This window comes from Setaria viridis, chromosome 5, assembly GCF_005286985.2.
Source record: "Setaria viridis chromosome 5, Setaria_viridis_v4.0, whole genome shotgun sequence".
In the NCBI taxonomy this organism is placed as follows: domain Eukaryota; kingdom Viridiplantae; phylum Streptophyta; class Magnoliopsida; order Poales; family Poaceae; genus Setaria; species Setaria viridis.
This window is the reverse complement of record NC_048267.2, coordinates 37,214,920-37,240,218: the sequence shown is the minus strand read 5'-3', so window position 1 is coordinate 37,240,218 and position 25,299 is coordinate 37,214,920. Positions and strand designations below refer to the sequence as shown.

The 25,299-nt window shown below is 46.7% G+C and overlaps 3 protein-coding genes across 3 annotated transcripts; all 3 read right to left on the bottom strand.

Annotated features, from left to right (window-relative positions):
* Nucleotides 1–3,087: 3,087 nt before the first annotated feature.
* On the bottom strand, nt 3,088–7,405 carry LOC117857152 (BTB/POZ domain and ankyrin repeat-containing protein NPR2). The gene is made up of 4 exons (XM_034739660.2): nt 6,111–7,405; nt 4,980–5,730; nt 4,240–4,449; nt 3,088–3,562 (listed from the first exon to the last, which is right to left on the bottom strand). Exons 1-4 carry the CDS (start codon nt 6,762–6,764, stop codon nt 3,288–3,290), a joined length of 1,890 nt encoding a protein of 629 aa, XP_034595551.1. The 5' UTR covers nt 6,765–7,405; the 3' UTR covers nt 3,088–3,287.
* Nucleotides 7,406–11,881: 4,476 nt separating this feature from the next.
* On the bottom strand, nt 11,882–21,783 carry LOC117856021 (DExH-box ATP-dependent RNA helicase DExH6). Its single transcript, XM_034738422.2, has 15 exons — nt 21,479–21,783; nt 20,372–20,462; nt 19,908–20,217; nt 19,702–19,776; nt 19,211–19,255; nt 18,598–18,688; nt 18,451–18,509; nt 18,010–18,171; nt 16,917–16,969; nt 16,797–16,830; nt 16,389–16,478; nt 15,305–16,306; nt 14,612–15,170; nt 13,374–13,870; nt 11,882–12,727 (listed from the first exon to the last, which is right to left on the bottom strand). The coding sequence occupies exons 1-15, from the start codon at nt 21,597–21,599 to the stop codon at nt 12,323–12,325; spliced, it is 3,594 nt and encodes a 1,197-aa protein (XP_034594313.1). The 5' UTR covers nt 21,600–21,783; the 3' UTR covers nt 11,882–12,322.
* Nucleotides 21,784–22,161: 378 nt separating this feature from the next.
* On the bottom strand, nt 22,162–25,058 carry LOC117859146 (protein TUNICAMYCIN INDUCED 1). Its single transcript, XM_034742346.2, has 3 exons — nt 24,798–25,058; nt 24,356–24,703; nt 22,162–23,235 (listed from the first exon to the last, which is right to left on the bottom strand). Exons 1-3 carry the CDS (start codon nt 24,927–24,929, stop codon nt 22,450–22,452), a joined length of 1,266 nt encoding a protein of 421 aa, XP_034598237.1. The 5' UTR covers nt 24,930–25,058; the 3' UTR covers nt 22,162–22,449.
* Between the last annotated feature and the right edge of the window lie 241 nt (nt 25,059–25,299).

Sequence of the window (25,299 nt, the reverse complement as noted above, 5' to 3'; positions counted from 1 at the left end):
GGAAGTTGTACGGTTTATGAACCATCTGTCGAATAAATGTGTTATTAGCCTCCTGGAAGTGATAATTGTATCATATTTAGTCTCTGCTTATGTGGGGACGCTTCACAAATGTCCCATACTTAGATAGTACACATTTATTAGATTCAAAAACTAATTTAAAACCATCTCTGCATAGTAGAGAGCCGCTGACAAGATTCTTCTTGATAGTGGGGACGTGTTGCACGTTCTTCAATCGCACGGTCTACCAAGAACACGCGCATGTGATCCGTTCCCCATCAACAAGGAGCAAGTCCCCCCGACGTGATAAGATGAAAACAAGGAAATGCCACCACACACATGAATATTAGCCCCAGTATCAATCCACCACTTCGGTGAATGACAAACTGAAAGAACTGTAGCTAATGAATTACCATACCCCGACGTTCCTGCAGTTTCACCAATAACCATGTTTGCTGATTTTTTGTTGCCTTTCCACTTGCGGTTCTCACACTCACTGGCAAAATGACCAGGTTCACCGCAAACATAGCAATTACCCTTGTTCTTCTTCTTCTCAAAAGTGGTTGTCTGCTTAATCTTTGCATTGTTATCTTACTTGTTGTTCTTCTTCTTACTGTGGAAGCCATTGGGATTGTTCTTTTGCACCAGATTGGCACTAGAAGATCCAACCCCATTCCCGCGAGTGTCTTTCACCCTCGCCTTCTCTTCAACATCCAAAGATCCAATAAGATCAGCAACGCTGAACTGTTGTCTCTTATGTTTCAGAGAAGTAGCAAAATCCCTCCAAGAAGGTGGCAGCTTAGCAATAATGCCCACTGCCACAAACTTGTTGGGCAACACACATGGGAAATATTCGAGTTCTTTCGCCAATGCCTGAATCTCATGGGCCTGTTCCACTACAGAACGGTCATCAACCATACTGAAGTCATAGAACTATACCATGATATACACGCTCCCAATGTCAGAAACACCAAACTTTGCCTCAAGTGCATCCCACAGTTCCTTTGCAGACGGCAACGTGAGATAGAGGTCCACTAGGTTTTCCGCAAGAACACTAATCACGGTGCCTCGAAAAAGGTTATCGGCTGCCAAGAACTGGAAGTATCAGACATTGTGCTTGAAACTTTGGTTCATGTTTTATAATTAGTTCATGTTTAGTCCTCCTTATTAGCATCCGAACATCCAATGCGACAGGCTAAAACTTTAGCCATTGGTATCATTCTCGAGCTAAAGTTTAGTCCGTGGCACATCAAATATTCAGAGGCTAATTAGGAGAACTAAACATGAGTTAATTATAAAACTAATTGCACAGATGGAGGCTAAATAGCGAGATGAATCTATTAAACCTAATTAATCCATCATTAGCAAATGGTTACTGTAGCAGCACATTGTCAAATCATGAACTAATTAGGCTTAATAGATTCGTCTCGCCGTTTAGCCTCCATCTGTGGAATGGGTTTTATAAATAATCTACATTTAATACTCCTAATTAGTATCTAAATATTTAATGTGATAAGTGCTAAAAATAAACGAAGGAACCAAACACCCCTTGGTCGATGAGATGACCATGAAAGTCGAGACGGAATATAACGACTTTTTTTTGGGACTTGCGAAACAGTCTCAATGGACTGGTCAATGCAATAACCTCGGTAGGTTCACCGGGCAATGAAAATCGGAAATGAACTGGTAGGTTCACACGGCATGGAAAATCGGAAATATTAGGGCCTGTTGGCGAGGGGATGTTAAACTTTAACATCCTCAAATGGAGTGTTAAACTTTAGTATCTTGAGGTGTTTGGATAGTTTGTTAAACTTTAACACGTTACATGAGAAATGATAATATTACCCCTCCTTCCTCTTGCACACTACCATTTTTCGTGCTGCTGCGCTCTGCTCTCGTAAAATCGACGAGAAGCGGGAGCTGCGTGCTCTCCTAACATTACCCCTTAGGAGAGGAGAGGACCGGGAATGGAGGGGCCGCACTTAGGGGCCGACGGTGGTGGAGGAGAAGCCGCTCGCCGGCTCTCCCGCGCGGTCGCTCGCTGGCGCCGCTCGGAGCCGCCCTCCGCGCCCGCGTCTACTCCCGCCGAAGCCGCCTCTCGCACCCACCGTCGAAGCCGCCACCTGCCCCGAAGCCGCGTCGCCAAAGCCGCCGCCTGCCCCGCCGCCGAAGCCACGCTGCCCCGGCCACTCCTGCGCCCATCACTGAATCCGCCACCCGCGCCGCCGCCTGCCCCGCCGCCGAAGCCACGCCCGCCCGGCCGCTGTTGTCGTGCTGCTCCTCCCGACCGCTGTTGCCGCGCCAGCTGCTCCCGATCGCCCGCCGCTATCTCCGATAGGAGAGAGGATGGGAGAGAGGGGGAGTGGAGAGGGAAGAGGACCTGTGGGCGGGAGGAGATGCCGCCGCCCGCTGCCCGCGCGAGGCCGCCAGCTAGCCGCGGGGGCCGGAGGGGAGGACCAAGGCGCCATCCACCAGCTCGCCGCGCCGTGGATCTGGGGCGGCATGGGGAGGAGACGAAGGTGGGCGGAATGGGAGGACCTGCGGGCGGGGATGGCCGGCGGGATGGATAGCCCAGCGCTGCTTGCTTCCGCCATCGCCCTCCTCCCGAGATCCCGTCCCCGTGAATTGCGGCGGCCCCCGGTGCGGCGGAAGACAGCGTGGGAGGAACGGCCCACGGCGCAGCGTCCTCGACGGCGCAGGAGCGGCGCGGACCGGCGGTGGCGGGCACGGTGGCGGCTCGTGACGGTTGGACCGGCGGCGGCGGGCACAGGCACACAACGGAGGGAGCGCAGAGCGGCAGTGCCGCGCGCGGATCGAGGGAGGAAGATGGGGGGCAGCGGAGGAGAGAGAGGGGGCAACCAGGGGATATGTGAACTAGGGGACCACTTTTAACATCTTTAGCAAGTTTTAACACCCCCTTCATGTGTTTATGAAAAATGGGGTGTTAAACTTTAACACAACTCTTTTAACACAACTGTTTGGCAGCCAATGTGTTAAAAAGGTGTTAAAAGGGGGAACACCCCCTTCCCGAACAGGGCCTTAATCATTTTGAAATTATAAGCTCGTTTTGATATTTCTGAATCCATGTCATCCAGAACCTCTAACGATCATCTGTTCATCTTTCTGCACGGTGTTCTCGGCATGTTTTTTCACATACATATAGTTCTACTTGCACCAACTGCATGTAAGCACTATACATTCACAGGCCTAACGATCGGTCCCTATACGCTGTCCCCGGCTCCAAGACCGTGATTACAAAACAAAACTATACGCGGCAAGGCAAAAACCGGTCACTTCTTGGCGATCTTCTGGGGCGGCGAGCACGACGACGACGACGACAGGCCGGAGAACATGCTGTTGTCGGCCTTGTCCTTGGTGAACGCCTTCCGCACGTCCTCCTTCAGCTCGCAGAAGCGCATCCTCTTCACCTTCTGCTCGTCGGGGGTGCCCCTCTGGAGGTAGAACTGGTCCAGCCCGTCCGGCAGGTCGTACTCCAGGTACTTGTACTCCAGGTACTTGTCCAGCACCTGCGAGCAGTTCGGGAAGTACCGCCGGCCAAGCTCCACTGCATAATGCCAGATGATATGAGTGAGCACTAAGTTCTTAATGTTAGAAGTTTAATCTCCACCGACTCGGTCAACGACCGAGTCGGACCCTATCTCGCACCCTGATCGGGGCGCACAACCAACTCAAGGTTGCGGGCCCCGTCGCGCAGCACTATAAAGAGAGGTGGGGCTGGGGGCACGCACGCCGAAGTTCGTCGCCGTGCCCCACTTGCACGCCTAACAGAAACCCAATCTACTAGGTGCTGTAGCGGCGGGAAGCACCGCCGCCACCTGCGCCACGCCACCGCCGTTGACATCGCCACCGTTGCCCTCAGCAGTATTCTCATGGCGAGCTCTTCATCCAAGAGCAATGGTAGACCTCTCTACTCTCTCTCTGACTCTCTCGGTCAGTACTCGACTAGACCTGAGACATTGTTGTTTATCCTAAGATCAAGTGTTATACCCACTAGATGAACCCCAATTGATCTTTGGTTAAGTTATTTGAGTCCGTGCTAAGCTAATTTAGTCCTATAACTTAACCAAGCATATCTCATTTGTGATTGTGTTTTACGCACATGACCAGACTTGGGTCTATGTGGAACATGTGGTTGCATTGCATTGCATCCGAGCTAAATTTTCAGGTGATGGGTGCAGGAGTAGCTCTGTGAAATGGAGTGTTTGATGATTGAAAATTCACCTGTTTTCATCAGCGCATCCACCCTTGAACGGAGTCTTTTGTTTTGTATGGCTGGCGTTTCGTTCAGGTCGACTTCCCTCAGTTTACCAGAAGTACTTGGTGCTGTAGTGCCTGGTGCAGTAATACCGCCAAATTCTTCTGTGGTGTCTGCTTGCGCGATTTGCATGGCGACTTTGGCTTCAGCAGGAAAGAACAATATAGCCAATGCAACTGCAGGGATGATACACGGCATGTTATGATCCAGGGGGATACAGTTTAGTCAATAACGTAAAGCACAATCTTCCTCCAAAGCTTCAAATAAAACAAAGGTAATGACCATACCATATCACCCACCCCAAGTTCTAAGGTGCTATTTGATGATTATCTCCAATGGTGTGAAATCCTTCCCATTATGTTATCTAGAACTAGGCCACTACTAGGCTGAGTGTGCAAAGTTGACTGGTAAGTGGCAACAGACATTGCAGGTCTGTCATCTGTAATTTGATTGATTTGGACTATGCGGCTAGTGGCTACAATGGTCTATTCCTATAAATAAATGTAACACTATTGAAGAAAGAGAGAAAAGGATATGTGGGTTGTTCTCCTTTTGCCTTCTCTTTTTGAGAAGAAAGGTAGGGGCACATGTCATTCGACTACAAGGTAGCTTGAATATGTTCCCACTGGTGTCTTTCTAATTTTGAGCAATTTTTTAGGGGCAAACAAATAAGATCCATTTTATCAAAGCATGGTGTGGACTTCACCTCTGTTTTCCAGGTAGAGAAGCTTCATGTGAAGATCATCGGCCAACAAAGGCGAGGTGACAGCATCTTCCACTGACATAGGATTTCGCATCATCTCCCGCTCTAGAATATCTATACACAACCTATCTTTGTTTGACTCTTGACCCTGCTCCATCTTTGTATTGTAGTCTTTTGCTCTTGTTAACCTCCGACAAATACCAATTGCACTCCGGCCATCAGCTGTCAGTTGTGATACAGTTGCCCCTTTGTTAAGGAGGCACATAATGATAGCTGGTTCTCTCCTCATAGCAGCCAAGTGGAGTGCTGTGTATCCACGGCTATTCTTCAAATTCAAGTTAGCCAGCTCCAACTCTAACAACTCCGAGACAACCTTAGAATCACAGTAAGAAGCTGCATAGTGCAATGCATTGGCATCATCTAATGTGATCTCAGACTCATTAAGAAGCAACTTCACAAGCTCAACATCATCAGAGTCAAGTGCTCTGTGGATTCTTCTGACTCTTTTCTCATGCACAGGGTCCGAAATGGAGGCGTCATCATCAGCAGTTTGCGACTTTTTACGAATCTTTTTTATCTCCTCGACAACTTCTGGAGAAAGCTCCTTATCCAAAGATATATCATCAAGATCTGATCTAGCAATCCTCTGAATGCATTTGTCGAGCACTTGAGTCAGCTCTGAGTGTGAAGCAACTTGCAGAATAGGAATGACATCTTCCACTAGAGTCTTGTCTACAAAGTTAAGAAGCCGCCGCTGCAGAGGAAGACCATGTTAACCATATGCATTCCTAAGTCGAAATAGAAAAGCCAAACAACAGTCTGACAATATACACAGCAATAAATCTGATGTACATATGCTGTATAGCCTAACAACTCAAGTCCAATTTATAGACTTCAAGCCGACAGGTTCAGTTGTGTCCACTAAAAAAGGGTGAGCCAACAAATTTAGCAGTTGAGTTACTGCAAAAAATTGTGCATACTATACGCTGATTGGACAAAAATAAAATCATGAATCCAATACTTTCTAGTCTACAGAAGTCATATTACAATACTACGTTAGAGTGAAACATTTCCTACACAAATTAGACCGGTCCTACTAGCAAAGGGGAAAGCAAGAAAAAAATTGCATCTCACCTGGAACAGCGAAATGAGCTCGGGGATCTTGAAGGTCCACGCCGCATACATGAGCTCGACGGCGAACCTGATGGCCGGCGGGCACGAGTCATGAGGGCACACGGGGTCAGCACAAGACACCACATCGAGCGGTGCCGGCCGGAGCTTGCCGGTGTACAGATAGCCCAGGAACGCCTGGAAGGCTTCGCGCCCCACGCGGCCGCCGGGGACGAGCTCCTCCATCTTGTACCGCGGCCTGCCACTGGCAGCCCCCTCTCCCGCCCCTCTGGCACCGGCGGCAGCATCACCTCGCGCTGCGCCTCCGCGGCCGCGCGCGGCGAAGATGTCGTAGAAGAAGGGGCTCCGCACGGCGAGTATACAGCGGTGGACGGGGACGGGCGGCCCACCGTCGGGCACCTCGATGTCGGCGTCGCTGCAGTCGAGGTCCTCGTCGATGAGGAGCCGCTCGAGGTTTTTGCTGAGCCGGTTCAGGCTCACCGCCTCCACGTTGCTGCTGCTCCCTCCAGCAGCGCCACCACTACCCCACCCGTCGCCGGCGGTCAACGGGGGAGCCTGGGGCGGCCCCGGCGGCGGGAGCGCGACGGAGCAGGGGCTGGACCCGTTGGACAGGTACGACGACGAGGACGCGAACGTGATGGACGACGACGGCTCCATGGCTGCCCACGAGTCTCACAACGGCAAGGCACGAGACGCGAGAGCTCCTACCTGTGCCGGACCACCTCGACCATGTGGTGGTGATCGCCTCACGCGGTTTCGGCAGCCAAGGCGGGAGCTTTTTGGCCTCGCACGGCCGAACGCCCCGATTCGGCGCCCTCCTTGGCTGGCTCCAGGCAGATCCGCGTCGACAAGAACCTCCCGATAACGTGACCTCCGTAACCGCAGCACGCAGGTCGCCGTAAATCTCACTCCAACTCTTCCCAGCCTTGGCGATTCCGGGACCGGATCTCGCCGGCACTGCGTCAGGCCAGGAACAACAAAGATTGGGGTTCTCTTTTCTACAGGGCGGCGGCTAGAATCTCATACAAGCAAAGGACCGATCCAAGTGGGCAGTAGGGTAGCGGCAGAGAAAAAAAGGACGTGAGAGATTGTCGGGGGGGCGTCGACGGACGACCTGGTAGGGGGGCGAGGACTGGCTGAGGAGCGCGCGGTAGAGGTCAAATGGAATCGTGGAAGAAGAGTCCGGGGGGCACGCAGTTTCGTGGAAAGCAGGGTGGGGGAAGGGAAAAGGAGTGGATCGAGGAAGACGACGACGGCGAAGAAGAGGGGGCGCCGGATGGGACTGCTGGATTTGCTGCGTCCCCATTCACAGGCATCAGCTTTTCGAGTAATAAATTACAAGGACCTGAGGTGTTTCGGCGCAAGTTGCAGGGAAAACCGGGGCCTGTATACGTCGACAGGTGACGCCTGACCATGGTGACGTCGACGGCAAGCTGTGCGTGAGCTTCGCCTTGGCGTCGTCCCTCCGGTCTCTAACCTAAACCTTATCTGCTAATATTTTAGTATTATGTGTATGAAAGTTGTGTGTGAAAATATCGCTCTCAAATGCCATCATAGCAATATAATTTATATTTTAAAAAGTGTCTATAGCTCAGTAAAATAGAGACTCTCCTCACACGAATTTCTGAGTCATTGAATCTAAAATCGGCGGCTCAGATCCCTCCTCTCTCTCCCTTATCTCCTCTCCTCACCCTCTTCTTCTTCCTCCCCCCACCCTCTTCTTCTTCCTCCCCCAACTCTCCGCCACCCGCCGTCCAGGCCCTCCCCTACCCCTCCAGCATAGGCGGGCTAGGGTCCGCCGGAGCTCCGCGGCGGCCGTCTCCTGCCCCTCCCGCCGCCATCACCATCGACGCCCCGCCCGGCACCGCCTAACCGCCATCCTCTGTCGCCCGGCTGGTGGCGCCCCCGCGCCCGCCACCTCCGCCGGACCGGCCTGCCCCTGAACCCCTAACCGCCATCCTCCGTCGCCCGGCCGGTGAGCAACCCCACCCCGGCAACCCCTGAACTCCTAACCTCGCCGGAATCTTGCCGGAGTTGGAGAAGAAAGAGAGATGGGGATGAAGAAAAATTTAGGTGAGGAGGGGCTCTATTTCACTCGGATGACTTTTGCATCCCTCGTACTGTAGCTGAAACGGAAAGGCGTGTCTGAACTAGAAAGGAAGAAGGCTGCCCGGCAGGCTCCCACTGCATCAAGCTCGCTTCCAGGAGCACGGTCGCCACTCGCTGTCATCGACTTGTTTATACAATATTGTACTGACGATATTGTTATATTGCTATTATATTAGTACTTATTATATAGGGCCTGGTTATCCTGGAGTAAAGTTTAGTTCACCCATTTTAGCTCCTTCTAGAGCAACTCCAAGAGGCTGCTAATCTTACCCCAATATTTTTTAGGAAAAAAGAGAAAAAACGAGCTCCAACAGTCCACCCAAACCTTCCTCAATTTTTTTGCAACGCTAAAAAACAGACTACCACCACGTATATTTTAGCGTTCGCATTTCTCCCTCAATTCTGATTCCCGCACGCTCGCGTGTCCCTTCCGATGGGCCCAATACGATGATGTGGCCTGTTTTAAAATATTGGGGGCTATTTATTAGCGATCCGCTGTGGATTGATATGTTTTTGAGGGAAATTTTTTTTGGAAGACTCCCAATACATAGTTTTGGGGAAGAATTTTTGGAGTACTCTTGGAGTTGCTCTTAGTCCCTAAAGTGCTAAATAAGTGGACTAAGGGTCTGTTTGATACTTCGTGTTAAAGTTTAACAAGTGTTAAAGTTTTAGCACTCTCAAATGGAGTGCTAAAGTTTAACATATTGGGGTGTTTGAATAGTGTGTTAAACTTTAACACCTTTGGTGGAAAATGACTTTATTGTCCCCTCATTTATGGCTGGCGGAGAGGAAGAGAGGAGAGAGAAGGGGGCAATGGTGGGAAAAAGTGGAGAGGGGGACCACTTTTAACAAGTTTAACACCCACATAGGTGTTTATGAAATTGGAGGGTGTTAAACTTTAACACATCCCTTTTAACACATGTGTTTAGGAGGTAATATGATAAAAAGGTGTTAAAAGTGGGATGTTAAACTTAACACCCCTATCAAATAGGACCTAAAATGTGAACTAAACACTTTAATCCTCTAGTTCAAAAGAGGTGGATTAAAAGGCCTTGAAGATACTTCTGCCCCTCATTTATTGCTTCGCTCCCCCTCCTCCCCCTAGCCCCCTCCGCAAGCCTCCCTCCCGCCGTGTGGCTCCTGCGCCAGAGGTCCCGACCTCGCGCCATGGACGGGTGCCGCCCGCAGGCCGCGGATGTGCGGAGCCTCGGCCTAGCACCCACCGCGGACATGCGGAGCGCCAACCTGCTCTCGCGCAGGCGGGTGAGCCCGCCCCTCCTCGTCGCGCTGAGCATGGTGCTCGCCCGTGGCATTGCGCGCGCCGGCCCCTGTTCTCCACCGTGGTCCATGGACCGCCTCACCACCGTCGCTCCTCGCGTCCGGCCGCCACCCGTCGGTCGCCGCGGCATGACGCCTCGACGCCGCCGCCCGGATCCGACGGCCTCACCCCGTGTACGAGTTCAAAACGCGTGCGTATAAGCATACGGTGTGATAGAAAGTTCCAAAACCGAATGTATGAGCAATTTTCCGAGCATGGCGTCCTGAGCAAACGAGGGTGGTTTCCAGCTCGTTCGGCTGGCTGCTTTGCAGCTGGCTTCTGCTGCTCGGCTCGCTGCCGCAGCAGCTGCAGCACGCAACAGCTCTCTGCCCCAGCAGCCAGCCAGCCGAACGCAACAGCTAGCCGAACTTCAGAATAGATGGTCACCCTCAGTGAATGACTATATTAATAAATTTTAATCTAGGGTGATTTAAATAGGATAGGAACTAAAGTCAATCAGGGGCATAATAATCCAGGCGTCGGTTAGCCCCAACCCCCAAGTCCTAGTGTAAACGCGGCCCCGCACGCTACGCTACAAGAGATCGCAGCAAGTGGGTGACATCACCCGTGCGGGAGGCGCCGGTGGTGGGACGCGTGAAGTCGCGCCCCTGACGGGAGCCCCCGCGTCACGGGCCCTGTTGCGGCCTTGTGGGACGCGCTGATGCGGTCCTCCTCCGTCACCGTACCGGCCCGGCACCAAAGCCATCATGATGGCGTTGGCACCCCCGGGATCCTCTGCGCCGGAAAGAAACCCGTGCCGTCGCTGTGCCGATACGCAGGCATCAGCAGCAATAGCCAATTGTAGTTCTTTTTTAACACGAGTCATGACTCACGAGCCATAAGTAGAAGTATCAGACTATGCAGTTTTACCTGGTGTGGGCGGTATTGGGAACTTCAGTCCCTATGCAGTTTACGAGTCCATAGTGTAATGGTGCGATGTAGTATATGCGGCATATTGAGGTCACTTCAGAGTTGACCGAGACTTTTGGACCATGGGAGTCGTTAAGACTAATGGCGGTGACTGAAAGCACCAGGCTTCGATTAGATTATGGTTGTCGAGCAATGACGCAAGCAAAAATAATATCGGATCGGCTTTTGCTCTCTCCTCTCCTTCCCTCTCCCAGCTAAAGGAGGAGCCGGTGGAGTTATAAATTATGGCTCCTCCGGCTCCGACTCCTCTAACACCGTGTCAGTAGGAGGAGGCGGAGCCTCTGAAGCCTGATCAAACTAGCCCATCATTTTCGGAAAGATGACAACACAAACATATTCTAGTTCTTACAGGGAAGTCCTGGACAATAGCAGCACGCACATTTCAAACTTCTAGCCAGGGTTTTGATTAGTTTTCTCCCTAATTCGTTCTTAGTGTTTGTTTCCTTAAAACGATGCATAATATCGTGGAAAGTCCTGCTACTAGCATTTAACTTTGAATTACAAATTTCTAGAAGCTTCAAATGCGTATTATTCTGCGGTTTTCTAGGAGGCTTATATAAGCACATCACGATTAGCATGCCCTCAAACGAAGAAATCAGAAACGGACGGTGAACGGAGTAAAAAATCGTAGCAGTAGTGTACTACCACACTCGACAGCGCAGAAAATCATCACCTGTGTCGTACGCAAAACACCACGGTCAGAAATGACAGGCTATCCACAGAAGTTAATGCAACAGCGACGAGCATTAAAGCTGGGTCATCGGCCAGCCGTGCAACGGGATAACCGAGCCAGATCATGCCGGATTCATGTGGCGTACCGATACCACACTGCCGGATGACGGCATCGTGGCCCGTCCCGACACGTGCATCACTCACAATTTGGGCTGTAGCGCCTCCGTTTCCGTGGTACCTGCCCGACCCACTAGGCCACTACTCGTACTACTAGACATCGCATTCCGGTCACAATTTTTAGTTTTCCACACAAGGAGGATGCTTCGCCCTGCATGGCAATCACAGCACAAGACGACTCGCGTCACAATTTCTCTTTTTCGAAAAAGAATAAAGATGCCTCCATGTCAATCACGACATCAACACAAATTCGCATCACTCCCATCACGTTGGTTTCGATTGGTTTAAGGGATGTTTAGGCCCCATCACATCAAATGTTTCGATACTAATTAGAAGTATTAAACATAGACTAATTACAAAGTTCACAACCCCTAGTCTAAATCACGAGACGAAACTATTAAGCCTAATTAGTCCATGATTTGACAATGTGGTGCTCAGTAAACATTCACTAATGATGGATTAATTAGGCTTGATAGATTCATCTCATGATTTAGCCTAGGAGTTCTTATAATTAGCTCATATTTAGTCCTAATTAGCATTCGAATATCCGATGTGACACGGACTAAACTTTAGCTCAAGATCCAAACACCCCCTCGCTATCTGGATTCTGGAAGACAAGTACATGCATGCACAGGATTAGACACGTGAGATGCAGGGCACATTTCCCTGCTGTGTAGGGCACAGAGCCTACCTGTGATCAAAGCTAATCCGATCTCGACCATTCTGGGGTCAGCATTTGAGCATCTGAACTGAGGTCTGTGATGCTGCTGCAAGGGAGACCGGCAGACCAGAAGAGTAACAACGTACACTGAAGGGCATACCCGCAAAACCGCAGATTTGCGATCAAGGTGGGAATGAGCTTCTGCTCTATAATTCTTTCCCTTCACTTTCAACCAACAACACAGTAAATCTTGTGACTTTCTAACTAAACTTGTTCTTCATCCTTGCTCAGACGTAGTACACACAGCTCAACCGAAGGGCAAGCAAAAATACTACCTTCAAGCCCTGATCACCGTGCTGCGTCGCGCTGCCTTTTGAAAGACCGTCGCGTTGAACTCCCAGGTCCAGAATTGCGGAAAGAACGCTGGGATTGGTCAAACCTACCAGTGGGAGCCCTAGATGGCCCAGTATGTACTGAAGCACCACCTGGATGGTTATATGAGTTCTGAAAATTTGGTGGCTGATGTGGCTTATCAGCCAACAAGGACACGAGGAAACCACCAGGTGGAATATAACCAGCTCTTCTTCCCTGGGAGAAGCTGCTAGCTTCCGCTGAATTCTGGCCTGAACCTCGGTTTGCTGGAAGATCATTGGATGGAACCATAGCAGGCAAGCCATCGTATGAGAGGATGCATGCGATGGCATACATCGACGCTCCAAGGGCTTGTGGGAGAACATCTTGAGGATATTTGACCTGTAGACAACACGTTTTATCAGGGGGGAAACATAGGTAATAGAAGTTACGTGACACAACAGTTTGAAGGGATGAAGAATAGTTTGAAATTGTACACAGGCTTTAATCAAAGACACAATGCAACTAGGATGAACGCGGGGGGTGGGGGCGGGGGGGTTGGGGGGGGGGGGGTAATAGCATATTGAAGATTTATCACTACAATTAAATTGCGTATGCAGCATTATCTGTACGGCAATTTACTGGTGTGCCTGACGGGCCATTGTGGCATGTTTAAGGAACAACACAAGTAAAAACAGAGATCAAGCTATATATAAAAGCTAATAGAGAAGGGCATTCACATGCTTTATCCAAACGAGACCATGCAACTAGGATGAACAGTGGGAAAGAAGAGAAGCATATTAAAGATTCATCAGTATTATTTTTCTCATGCATAAACCAATTTTTTCTTGAATACACAAGAAAGCATGCACACACCAATTATCAGAAATTGCACATGCAGAATTAATTGTAATGAATGTATGGCAACTTGCTGGGCACTGGGCAGGTCATCTTTAAGGAACATAGAAGAAAATAAACACAAAACAGAAAAGCTATATACATGATTAAATTCAAAAGGAGATGCATCAGCCAGGCACGATCATCTTACTTTGAAAAGAATAGCTGATGCTAGACGTTCTCTTAAGCAGTAAATTTGAGCAACATCCAGAGCCGTAGCATCAAATCGGAGCCACCGATCAACAACTACTGAAACAGTGTTATCAGGAGAAGACATAATCTCTTCTTTGTGCTGTACCAAAGTGCTTTTCTCAGCTTCATCCTCGCTGGAATCTTCCTCTTCATCACTATCATCATCAGGTGGAGCAACAACCATTTCTGTAGCGAGCAGAAGCAAAGGATGTGACCCAACAACTGAGCAATTTTTTATATACATTCCACCATCACCTCGAGTGATCTCATCGTATATCAGCAGTGGATTCCCAGAAGATTTACTAAATGATAGGTTAAAATTGCACGAATGTGGATGTAGACGAACTTTGGCACCACTTGCTGTTTCCACAACTGCTTTTCTAGCATTTTTGCGAGGAGGGAGCAACCTCCCTACCATTGGGTAGGCACCAGCCATAAGAACAGCACGCATGATACCTAATAGAGTTGGAAGTAAGTTAAATGCAGTTGAGCAGTTCAAATTTTAAGGCACAAAGCAAAATTTGTGAAGGAACCTCCAAAAGTCTAAAAACACAATTTGATTTCATTACCAAACGAAGGTACAAGATACTTTCTTCTGAAACAAATATAAATTAACAAAATAATGAAAATAAAAGATGGAAAATCTATAATGCACCAAACATCTAATTGACATATGTAATGAATTTTAGCCCATTTTAAATAAAATACCCCATCTCTTGAAGGACCAAAAAATTGAGGCCATATCTAAATATACTAACTTGGCATATGTATCTTTGCGATAGCTGTGATGTTCTTTTATTTACTTCAGGCACGGTCCTGATATAATATTACAACTATACAGGGGAATATTCCCACATGTGGGCACTAGACAGATAATATTACTTCATTTTCTACGCAACCACACCCAACCCCAAATGCAGTTCCCTAGAAAGAATGCACCCTTCTCAAGGGCCATAATCAGGAATGGAGCCAGGATTAGAATGATAGGGGGGCCAAGCAAGTTAGATCATATTTCTCTGTCACTAGGCATAATAGTTACCTAGAGATCTGACAAAATGGACCACTTAATACTTAATACTTAGTGTTTTACAAAGCATGTACATAATTCACAACTTCACATACCAAATGGGAAATTATTAAGGAAATCCAAGAATATACAATTTTTAAGATCTTCCATTTTCACAGTAACCTTAGTACCTGGATCTTTTGAGTTTAGGCTGCAGGCAGATGTATCTGCAGGAACGAACCCTCTTTGAGACAGTTCATTCTGAAGCTGTTTCCTCATGTTTGATAGCATATACATGATGTTTGAAGAGACAAAGTACTTTGTACAAAATTGAGATTCTTGGCCTCTATCTTTGGCACGCCTCCAGCAGTCGAATGCCGCCACAACAGCAAGCTGGTCACTGAACCCACCATACAACGAAGCAAGCTCAACTTTCGCTGCAGCTGCTCTTTTCCTCTCATCTGGGGCCATTGGAAGGAGGAATGGATCTCTATAATCCGCTGCACATGCCAATGTCAATGCTGGATCCAGGCAGTTCATTAATATAGCAAACAGGAGCATCTTGGTTGTGGATGGATGGACCGGCAGGGAACCCAGCTTTTCTCCTAACTCGGTTAGTTGTTCATCTTGTGTTAAAGCACCAAGATCCTGAAGTACAGTAATGGCATTTCTTACAGTTTCTGGAACTGGAGGGTCCAATGTTTTCTTCAGAAAGTCTGCTATTCTGCAGTTTGGATCAAGCAGTTTGACCTGCATGATGGAGATTGGATTAATGAACAGCAACCAGTAACTAAATAATACTTTAGTTGCAGATATGGGAAATATTCCATGCTATTGTTTTCACTAGACATTAGGGACAAATTAAATACAAGCTAGCATTGTACCTGCAAACAAAGTTCCTCGATGGGCATTCTTTTTATTTCAGGAATTTGGTAGTCTGGTAATGATGATGCTCTAAACCTTGAGTAAAGATGATAGCAAATTCCTGCCTGACAACGACCAGCACGCCCTTCACGTTGTCTTGCATTGGCTTTTGAAACCCAGGAAGCATGAAGTGTGGACACATTATTGTATGGATCATAGCTTTTCTCTTTCATTCTCCCACTATCTATGACAAACACAACATCATCAATTGTCACAGCAGTCTCTGCAATGTTGGTTGAGAGAATAATTTTACGAACCCCTGCAGGTGGACGTTTGAAGACCTTTTTCTGTTCTAAAGACGGAATCATGGAATGAAGTGACAATACAAGAAATCTTGATGAATCCCGTAAGAATGGAGAAGCAAGTAACCTTTCCCGAGTTTGATTGATATCTTCCCACCCAGGAAGAAATACCAAGATAGCTCCTTCATTGGAATCCACACAAATTTTTCCAAGCAACCGTTCTATTAGCACAGTATCAATGTGCTCTGGGTTAATAGTTGCCAAGTACTTATTAAGCAGCTCATTATCTTCAGTTGATTTTGCTGTACTGCACTCCATATGTTTCTTGATTACTTCATAAACCTCTTGTTGTTTTTCTTGCTGTGCCCAATCTAATGCAGATTTTCCATCATGATCCTGTGCTGAACAATCAACACCAAAAGATAAAAGCATACAAACATCCCCAAGCTGACCCTTAGCAGCAAAAACCATTAAAGGTGTTACACCAGTCTCTGAATGCTGATAGTTGTAGATTTCTGGGTTCTGCTCTGCAGAAATAAGCTCAAGGAGAGGATCAAATTCATCATTGAGTAAAGCCAGGTTAATTGAATCATCCATTGAGCTTTTGAAATCGTCAGTTAAAACGCTGCTCTGCTTTTTGTCACTGGTTGTAGTATTAAGATGATTATCACCCACAGATTGCAGAATAGAAAGCACATCCTCCAAATAGTAAGTTTTGACCTGAGGAAAAAGAAGTTACAACTTGCCAACAAAGATTTCAGACATTTAGTTTAAGATATTCAATCTGAGAGAGTTTACTAACAGGATAGGTAAACCCAGGGACTTGAATGACTGAACATCCGTTGAAGTATTGTGAAAACCGCTCAGCATCGATTGTTGCACTCATGAGTACCTGTTAAATACATTATTAATGCTTTTGTATTGGCAATATACTCAGATTTAAACGTGGTAGGTAATCCTATTAATTGGGAAACAGTTCAACTTTAACAAGCTACTTGGATAATACATAAGACCAACCAGTGTAACAATGCATCAATGTGATGAATTAGTGATGTTGTAACACTAATCTACCAAACCAGGAACTTCCAGTCTACAAACCCTTAAGCAGCCAACCAAACTGTTGCATTTACAACAAGTTTGAAGCATCTTTTATGTTTTGGTATGATGGCTGAAAAACAACAACTGAACTACAAATAAAGATTCTGCTCACCAAACGAAGATGAGGATACACTGGCAACAAATCTCTGCATAAAATTGTTTTGTGAAAGGCATTAGTATATTATCATGTGCACTATTAGTAATAGTGAACAAATGAAGTTTATCACGGTACCTTAGAATAGTCAGCATGAAATCAGAAAACCTATCCCTTTCATGGATTTCATCCTATAGATAGTAAAAATGATTATTAGTTCATAACATTTACAACATAGAATAATGTATACTCCCACAACACTAGAATCTTTCTCCAGGACCATGTTAAGCAAACGCATACGACAATGAAGTAGCTGCATATTCTATACAAAACCAGTTCAATAATGTTAATCAAATAAAAGAAATAGAACACATTATCCACAAAATTTCCAAGGAGTGTGGAAATTAATGATCCACACACCAAGCCATGACTTGATCTCGTTTCGCTACACTCACTAATATTATTATACTTTTCCCGCCTCAACTTCCTTGGGGCAAAAAGCTTTATTTTGAGGGGACATCAATACAAAAGGCTTTGCAATTGTTATTTTTGGCTTTTGCTGCTGCATTGTGTGCAAGAGATCAGGTTTTGCATGCAATGATCTAGAAGATTCGCAATGGATGAGTGAATAGTATAAAAATAAGTATTTCAGAAAAGAAATCATGGACAGATTACATTGCAAGCTTGTAAACTTAAGCATGAATTTCCCCAATTTAACAAAGTGGGCACAAATTCATAATAATATACATGGAGAAGGTTACAAGGTGTTAAGACAGCAACAAAATAAATAGCAAATCTGTGCCGAAGTCACAAAAGCATTGACATTAGAAAAAATTACCTATGGGACCATAATGTCAAATTACTAGGTACTTCCTCCATTTCAAATTATGGGTCGTTTTAAATTTTCTACATTCATGATATTTAGTATGTATTTAGACATAAGCATATATCTAGGTACATAACTAAAACTATGCAAAACGACCTATAAATTGGGACGGAGGGAGTACCTAAATGTTACAGGCAATACACTTGATCGCAAAAGAAACATTCCCTCTCTAACAAACTAGATGCTCATATGTGAGTTAACACTTCCTTGAAATGTACAGATTACCATTGCTTTTCAAATTATATGCTCTTGAAAATTTGTAAGCCAGAATCATATGAAAGTAATATTGTTACCATATCTATAAAATCATAATAATTCTGTGTATATTTAAGTATAAAGCATTACCACAATGATGTGTGATATTCCCAAAATTGCATCATCTAATGACCGCTTCGGATTTCGTGTCTTTGAGGTGTTAGTTCCTCTTCCTATCAGTACTCTCAAAAGAACGCCATTTGTGCAGAACATGACTGATGAATTCTTCCCTCCTTTTGACTCCAAACGTATCTACAGTAAAAAAATAGCATAAGACAGAAAAATATTTTGACATAACAATAGGCACAGGAAAAAGTCTCATAGATTCAAGAAAGGTAAAGTGGATCTAAAAGATCAATTTACATAAAAGAGGTATACTTCCTATGTTTCCAAACACATGACCCTGGAAGGCTGGAAGAACTTTGAGGAACATTCATTCGCCTTTTGACATTCGCAGCAACCATAAAGTGGACCTAAATAGACTTAACCCAGAAATACATCATATAGAAGAATATGACAATTTATTAATACCTTATATCCAACTGTATCACCAACAGCTTCTCCTCTTTCAGCAGAGATTCGCTCGGCAACTGGATAGCAAACAGAGCAAAGCACAACTTACAAGCAACCCGAAGATACAAATTCAACTAAATCTGTCATAATTTGCGTCAAACATACCTGAGATAGCTGAAATCCGACGTGGTTGAGTGCATATGATCTTACATGATTCTCCTTTGCCCCACATATGATCCAAGATGTATTGTGGAACCTATATAAGAAAAACATGGATAGTTAGCCAAATAAGTGAGTATCATTCCCACCCCAACCGACACAAAATTATCACCAAAGCTATTGTTATGGGTGGCCGGAGGGCCAGCCCATCTATCCCTCACGTCGTCAAGATAAAAAGATTAGGATAGAGATTAGATTAGATGATGTTAGTTCCTTAACTACAGAGATTAGTTTCTTAAGGGTCAAGTCTCCTCATCTATACAAGGATGGGATTGTATCTCCTTTCAATCAAGCAATAAAGAAGAATTAATCCAAGTTTCCCAATAGTCCCCCCTCCAAGCCAACTCAGCCCGGTTATCTTTCAGGTGGTGTTTACCCTATAATGAACTAAGGTTCATAGCAATTGCTCACATAAATAAATCAAAATATAATTAACAAACAGTAGTAGAAAAAACACGACAAAAAAATCTCAATTTAATGCAGGAACGAACATGAGATTAATCTATAAAATAACTATTTCATGGTCATATTACATACAAAGTGTAGAAAGAATTTGCACCTGGGTGGTTTTACCGCAGCCTGTTTCTCCAGAAATAAGAACCACCTGGTAAGAAATATAGGGGAATCAAATTGAAATCAGATGATGATTAAAGAAATTGTCTGGAGTGCTGGTAAAGTGCATAATGCATGAAGGAGAAAATAACAATGATAAATAAAGTGGCAAACATTTTGCTGAATAAATGCCCTCTGTTTTTTTTTGCTTGGTAACCAAGAATCACATGAATTGAAGATGTGGTCTAGCAAATGTTAGATATTTTCATCCATGCATAAATATGTCATGTCCACAGTGTGTTAATATCACCTTCACTCCTAAGAGGAAAAAAAGAGGAAAAGACAGAATCCTGCACCAAGTTTAATCCATGTATCATGTTGAAGTTAGGATAAAACTCAATTCCAAGTTGGATGACCTCTTTTGCTGCTTTTGCAATATTGCAGATTTAAATATATAAAACTTTGAAATGTAAGAAACCTTTCGAACAAAAAAAATACCTGGTGATTTTCCAAAGTTGAAGTGATGGCATCCTTGAAGGATGAAATAGGAAGCTTTGATCTGTCTTCCATGATCTGTTCACAAGTGAACTTTTAGCTATAAATAAGAATGTCTCGTAAGACAAATAAAAGAAACATCATCTTACTAATTGCAGTCATTTATAAAAAGAAAAGGAAGATAATATTATCTAGCAAAAATATACGACCTTCCTCAACTGTGTGGATCCATTTATTTTAGAGGCAAGCATCTCAACTTTCTTCGTTATATCAGGTTTGCTCATTGCTGGCCTGCAAAAGGCACTGTCTGTTTTCCATTTGGTGTTTGCTGCCTTACCACTAGAATTCCGGTTGGCATCCCCATGTAAATCAGCATCATCAGGAGGATAATGCGTAAATAAATCCTGCAAAACATGTATCGCCTCTTCAGAAAACCTAAGGTGGCTAGGTCCTTCTTCCATAGCAGGCCCCTGCTTCCGTTTACTTTTATAAACAGAGAGGCGTCGCTGTTCACCAAACCTGTAAGTTTACGAATAGAACTCAGAATAGCCATGACGTAGCAAAAGTAACATTAGGACGACACAGCCGTAAGATGCACCAAGCCTAGCCATAGATTCCTTATAACTCTTCACTGAAACAATTCTGCATAACGAATTTTTGTTATCTTACTCACCCAGAACTTTTGGATGTCATGCCCATTTTTCTACACATCTGATGGATTGCACCTCGCTCTAGTCTGGATATATCAGGTTCAAATGTGTACACTGCAAGGTAAAATTGTCTAGGTATCATTCATCTCACAGCCACAGCATATCACCAAGGAAGAGACCAGTGATCCAGGATGCATAAACATAATATAGATGGAGGGGGGCTGTATTTAAACTCAAGTTAGGCCCAACACATGAGAAAAGGATGACATCAATATAAGAGACGATTCTTATCACCTTACCAACCTTTGAAGTTCTACCAACTTATTAAACAATAAATTTCCCAATAGGGGCCTTTGCTTGTGCTTAATGTGCACTCACTAACACACAGAGATGTAAACATGGAGAGACATTTGCATGGGAGGCGTACAGCTACTTCACAACAATCTTAACTAAAGTTGCAAGCTGCAACTCAATGGGAAACATTTGTCAGTTATTTGGGGGGTCAGATGATAACAACCTGAAAAATATGAATGAAAAGCTACAGTACAGACACAGAATAGGCCACTTAGCCAATGGTCAACCTAAGAAAACATTTAAGATTTGTGTAAACACGAATTCAGATTAGCCACAGATGGACAAGGTGCAAATACTTTGTAGCTGTATTTGTGAAACATATGTTGATAGAACACAATGTGGATGAGAAATACTATAATCCTCACTTGTACCATAACAAGGATCAAGCGATCAGCTGTCATGCTAGAAACAGCAGTGCAAAATTGGTCACACTACAAAAGTAGGAAAATATTTCACCCAAAGCAGGTTGTAATCCAAAGGCGCTAATGAACAAGGATCACAGGACTAGAAATCTAGAATCGCCCTATTCTAATGGAGTTAGATAACAACAAAGCACCGATCCGGGGAAAAAACAAAAAGGCAAAGCAAAAGGACCAAATGGCGCACAAATGGGCAAGGCCTGAGCTCAAATTTCCCCCAAACCTTAGAACCCCCAAGCGCGAGGTCCCCTTAACGACGCATTGACACAACTAAAAAACACGCTCAAGCACCTCCCAATTCGCGACTCCAAAGCGCAAAAACAGACACCCAAGCAAGAGGAAGCGAATGGTGCGAACCCTCGGCGTCGGAGGCGCGGAAGTCCTCGAGCACCTTGGAGACGCGCACCAGCGTCGCCTCCCTCACGCCGCCGCCGCCCGCGGCAGCCGCGTCCTTCCCCTTCCGCCCCTTCCGCCCCATCCGTTAGTCCTCGTGCCCGTAGTCGTCGCCGCGAGGCTGGCGCGGTGGCTGGGCGGCTTCCTTCGCTGCGGCGCGCGCGGGTTGGCTTGGCCGGCGGCGGTCGCTTCCTCGACGCTGCGCTGTTGCGGTGCACCGAGGGAAAACCTAGAGCGAGTCGAGACGGCGAGCGGGGGGCGCAAAGAGTTTGGACGGACGGGCACGCCGGACAGGTGGGCCATGACGGTCGGTGAGGGTTCGAGGGCGTGGCGAACCGTGTGGAAACGGGCCACGTCCCGCTTGGCGCTTGCGATTGCGAATGTCCAAGGCTTCCAAGTTTTAAGGCCCAAGCACCCATGGATGATGGATTAGAAAGGATCTTTGGCTCGAAGGAGAATATTCGCGTCCCTCTTCGTGCATTTTTTTGGCGAGGCCGCGAGGGCGCGAGGCGAGCTCTTCAGAAATTCAGTGGTGATGGTTAATCGTACTCTACCCGTGGTTGGGCGTATCCACCGCAGCAGTGTGCATCCGCACGGTGCAGAAGACATCTCGGCTTGAACCGGATAAATTGGCACGACAATGCACAGAACGAACTCTCAAGTTCTGAGAGGCACTACAAACTAAAGAATCACGAACTGTTGCGTTCAAAAATGTACAATTGCTAACTACTCGTACAAGATTCTCCTTTTGTCTGGCTCGTTATTCGAGTTGATTGATATTTTTACAAAGCTAGCCAGTATTCCTGTAACATACAACGACACTTCTCATGTTAACAGTCAGCAGCAATAGGCAATAAACTTCTTGCCGCTTGTAAAGCTTTTCTCGACGGCGTGCAGCTCTGAAGAGATAAAACAGTCTCCAGCTCTTCCGGCTTTCATAGAGTGAAGTAAACCGGCGGCGGATGGACAATCTCCATCTTCGACCTCGTGACGTTGCCAGTGAGCACACTTTCCGACATGGCCTCGTCGGCCTGGAAAGGCTGCACCTGCGCGATCCTCTCGGGGATCGCCTGGCTGCCCTCCACTCGAGCAAGGACCTCATAGTGCGCTCTCAGATTCTTGGGCTTCGTCTTCCACTCCGGGAAGTTGGACCAGTCCGTCTCTCCCTTAACAAGCTTCTTCTCCACCGCGAATGCCATCTTGACATAGGTTTGCGCGGAGGCTCGCGCCTTCACCAGCTTGAATGTCCCATTCTCGCCTGCTTTCTTTCCAAGGACCGAGGCCAAAAGCTCCTCAAATCCCTGCAGGCTACCATCTGATCCGTTCAGTGACAAGAGAGGCCACAATGCGGTATTGTGTGGTTCATCCTCGTCTTCAGTGACAGCAGGGATTGTCCCTGCCCGTGAGGAGAGCTCCACTTGGCCTGGGGCCAACCTTTTGAGCTTGAGCTTGTCGTTCGGAGACTTGGAAGGAGTAGAGGATAAGGAGGTTGGGCCCTCGATGCGAAGAGAGAGCAGGGGCTTCTGATTAGACCGGGCTGCACCACGTAGGGCTTGTGCAATGGACAGTAAGCTAGAGAGGCGGCCCTTGTAAGTGGTCCGGTTGAGAGGAAGCGGTAGTTCAAGTGGCAACCGGAGGCTCACAGCCCTGGCACCCTTCACTGTTACCACTGCACCATCAGACAGAACAACTTTCTTCAAGGTTCCCGCATCCACATCATGCTGCAGAGAAAATCAAACATTAAAAGTTAGTATTTATTATGGTAAAGGTTTAAGCTAATAGGTCTGCATAATTCATATCAATAAATATAGATCATAGAGTAACTCAAGAAACCAGAATAATTTACTTGGCTAAATACATAGATGGTCTTGCATGAGTCCCAGGTAGCAGTTACCAGCCTCAGATGCATCAGAGAATACATACATCAGAGAATACGTACTTTAAATTTCTAAGTCAAGTATCAGGATATCAGAATTATCCAAGTTATTTCTAGCAAAACTGATTTGCATGTATCAAACATACTTGCTCACATGAAAAAGCAGTGAAGTACAGCATACACAGAGCCAAGGCCCTAGCGACACCATTACAGTGATATTTATGTAACATCACTACTCTCAGGAGTGTAATAAAATGAAAACAATAATAAAAAAGCATGATCCTCATTCTACTAGTAATTCAATCTGGTAGTCCACAATTGAGTCAGCAAGAAAGCTCCATTACGCATCAGATGATTCAGGAACAAGCTTGCATGCATCGCAAAAAAAGAGACCCGACAGTACTCTACAAATTACTTTACCATTTTGCATCAATTCGTTCTTATCTCATATTTCACAAAGACAGAAGTTGCCCCTTGCTGCGTATAATTAAATCTTCAAACAAGCTTTACTTGAATTTATCTGCTTTGCAATCTTCAGGCAAGGCATTCAAAAGCTAATGATGCCAGCAGCATCCAGCATCATACGTAGTAAACTAATACAGATTTCCCTTCTTCAGTGTTCGACGGAAGCATGTAGCTTTTGATATGCTTTAAATCTTAAGGCAAGGAATTCAAAAGCTAATACTGCTAGCTGCATCATGCGTAGTAAACCAAAACATTTAGCTTAACTCCCTGATCTTAATGTTCTTATCTTATTCAATCACCAGTTCATGCTATATCCCGATTTCAATTTTGATGTCTTCGGGTGAGCAGGCCTTACCCTTAGCAATCAGCAAATCACAACCTTTCAATCTCTAGACTCTCACATAGAGACCAAGGATCACAGATACACAATTCAATACCGACCAGAACAAGAGCATTACAATTTACACACTTGTAGGGGCAAAACGAACTTCTGCGCTTACCGGTAATGCGAGCCTGACATCGTCGCCGTCCTGGATCCAGAGCTCCATGGGCCCGGCGAGCTGGAATGGCGGCAGGGTGGGCTCGACGACGCTCCCTTTCCCTGCCCGCCAGATCTCGGCGAGCGCCGTGTCGTCGGCGTCTGCCTGGGAGCGGAAGATGGGGAGGTCGACGAAGTCCCAGCGTTTGACGTCCTCGAGCAGGCGCACCGGCAGGACCTTCCTGCCGACCTCGATGTCAAACTCGTACGATACCGCGTGCCCCACCAGCGCATCCCGCACGTCGAACCCGGACACCTTGAGCCCCTCCGCCTGGAACCCCAGCCCCTTCACGATCGCGTCCCTCAGGTCCTGCGGCCGGCATCGCATTCGATCCGCACACCAATCAGATCAGACCCTAGGACAAACGAATCGCAGCAAGAGAGGGATTCTCGCTTGAGCTCACCGAGATGGCCTTCGGGACGGGGGGCTTGGGCGCGGCCGCGGCCTCCGGCTTCACGAGGCCGCGCGCCGAGCCGGCCACGAGGAACAGCGCCAGCGGCAGCGCGAGGAGTCGCCATCGAGCTCGAGCGGCCATGGCTGCTGAAAACTTGCCCTTCACTCCGATCGATTCAGCCCGAATTCCCCCCTTCCCTGCTGATGTTTCTTCCGGCGTGAGGCCGAGAGGAGTTGGATTTGCTACGGCTTTTTTTAGGCTCAAAAAATTCCGACGCGGCTAATAACGATCTCTCGGGAAGGATGACGGGTGGGGCCTGGATATTTATGGGCCCCGCCGCGGCGCCAGTGGGGGAGTACGTGGAATTCTCTGGAGGGCGGACTTGTTTTTTTGGAAATCGGAAAACGGGTTTGGCCGATGGGGCTGACGAGGAACACGTGTAGCGGACCAATGAGGAGCGAGCAAAAGATTGCGTGGACGGCGCGGGGTGGCGGTTGCAGCGTGTGCCCGA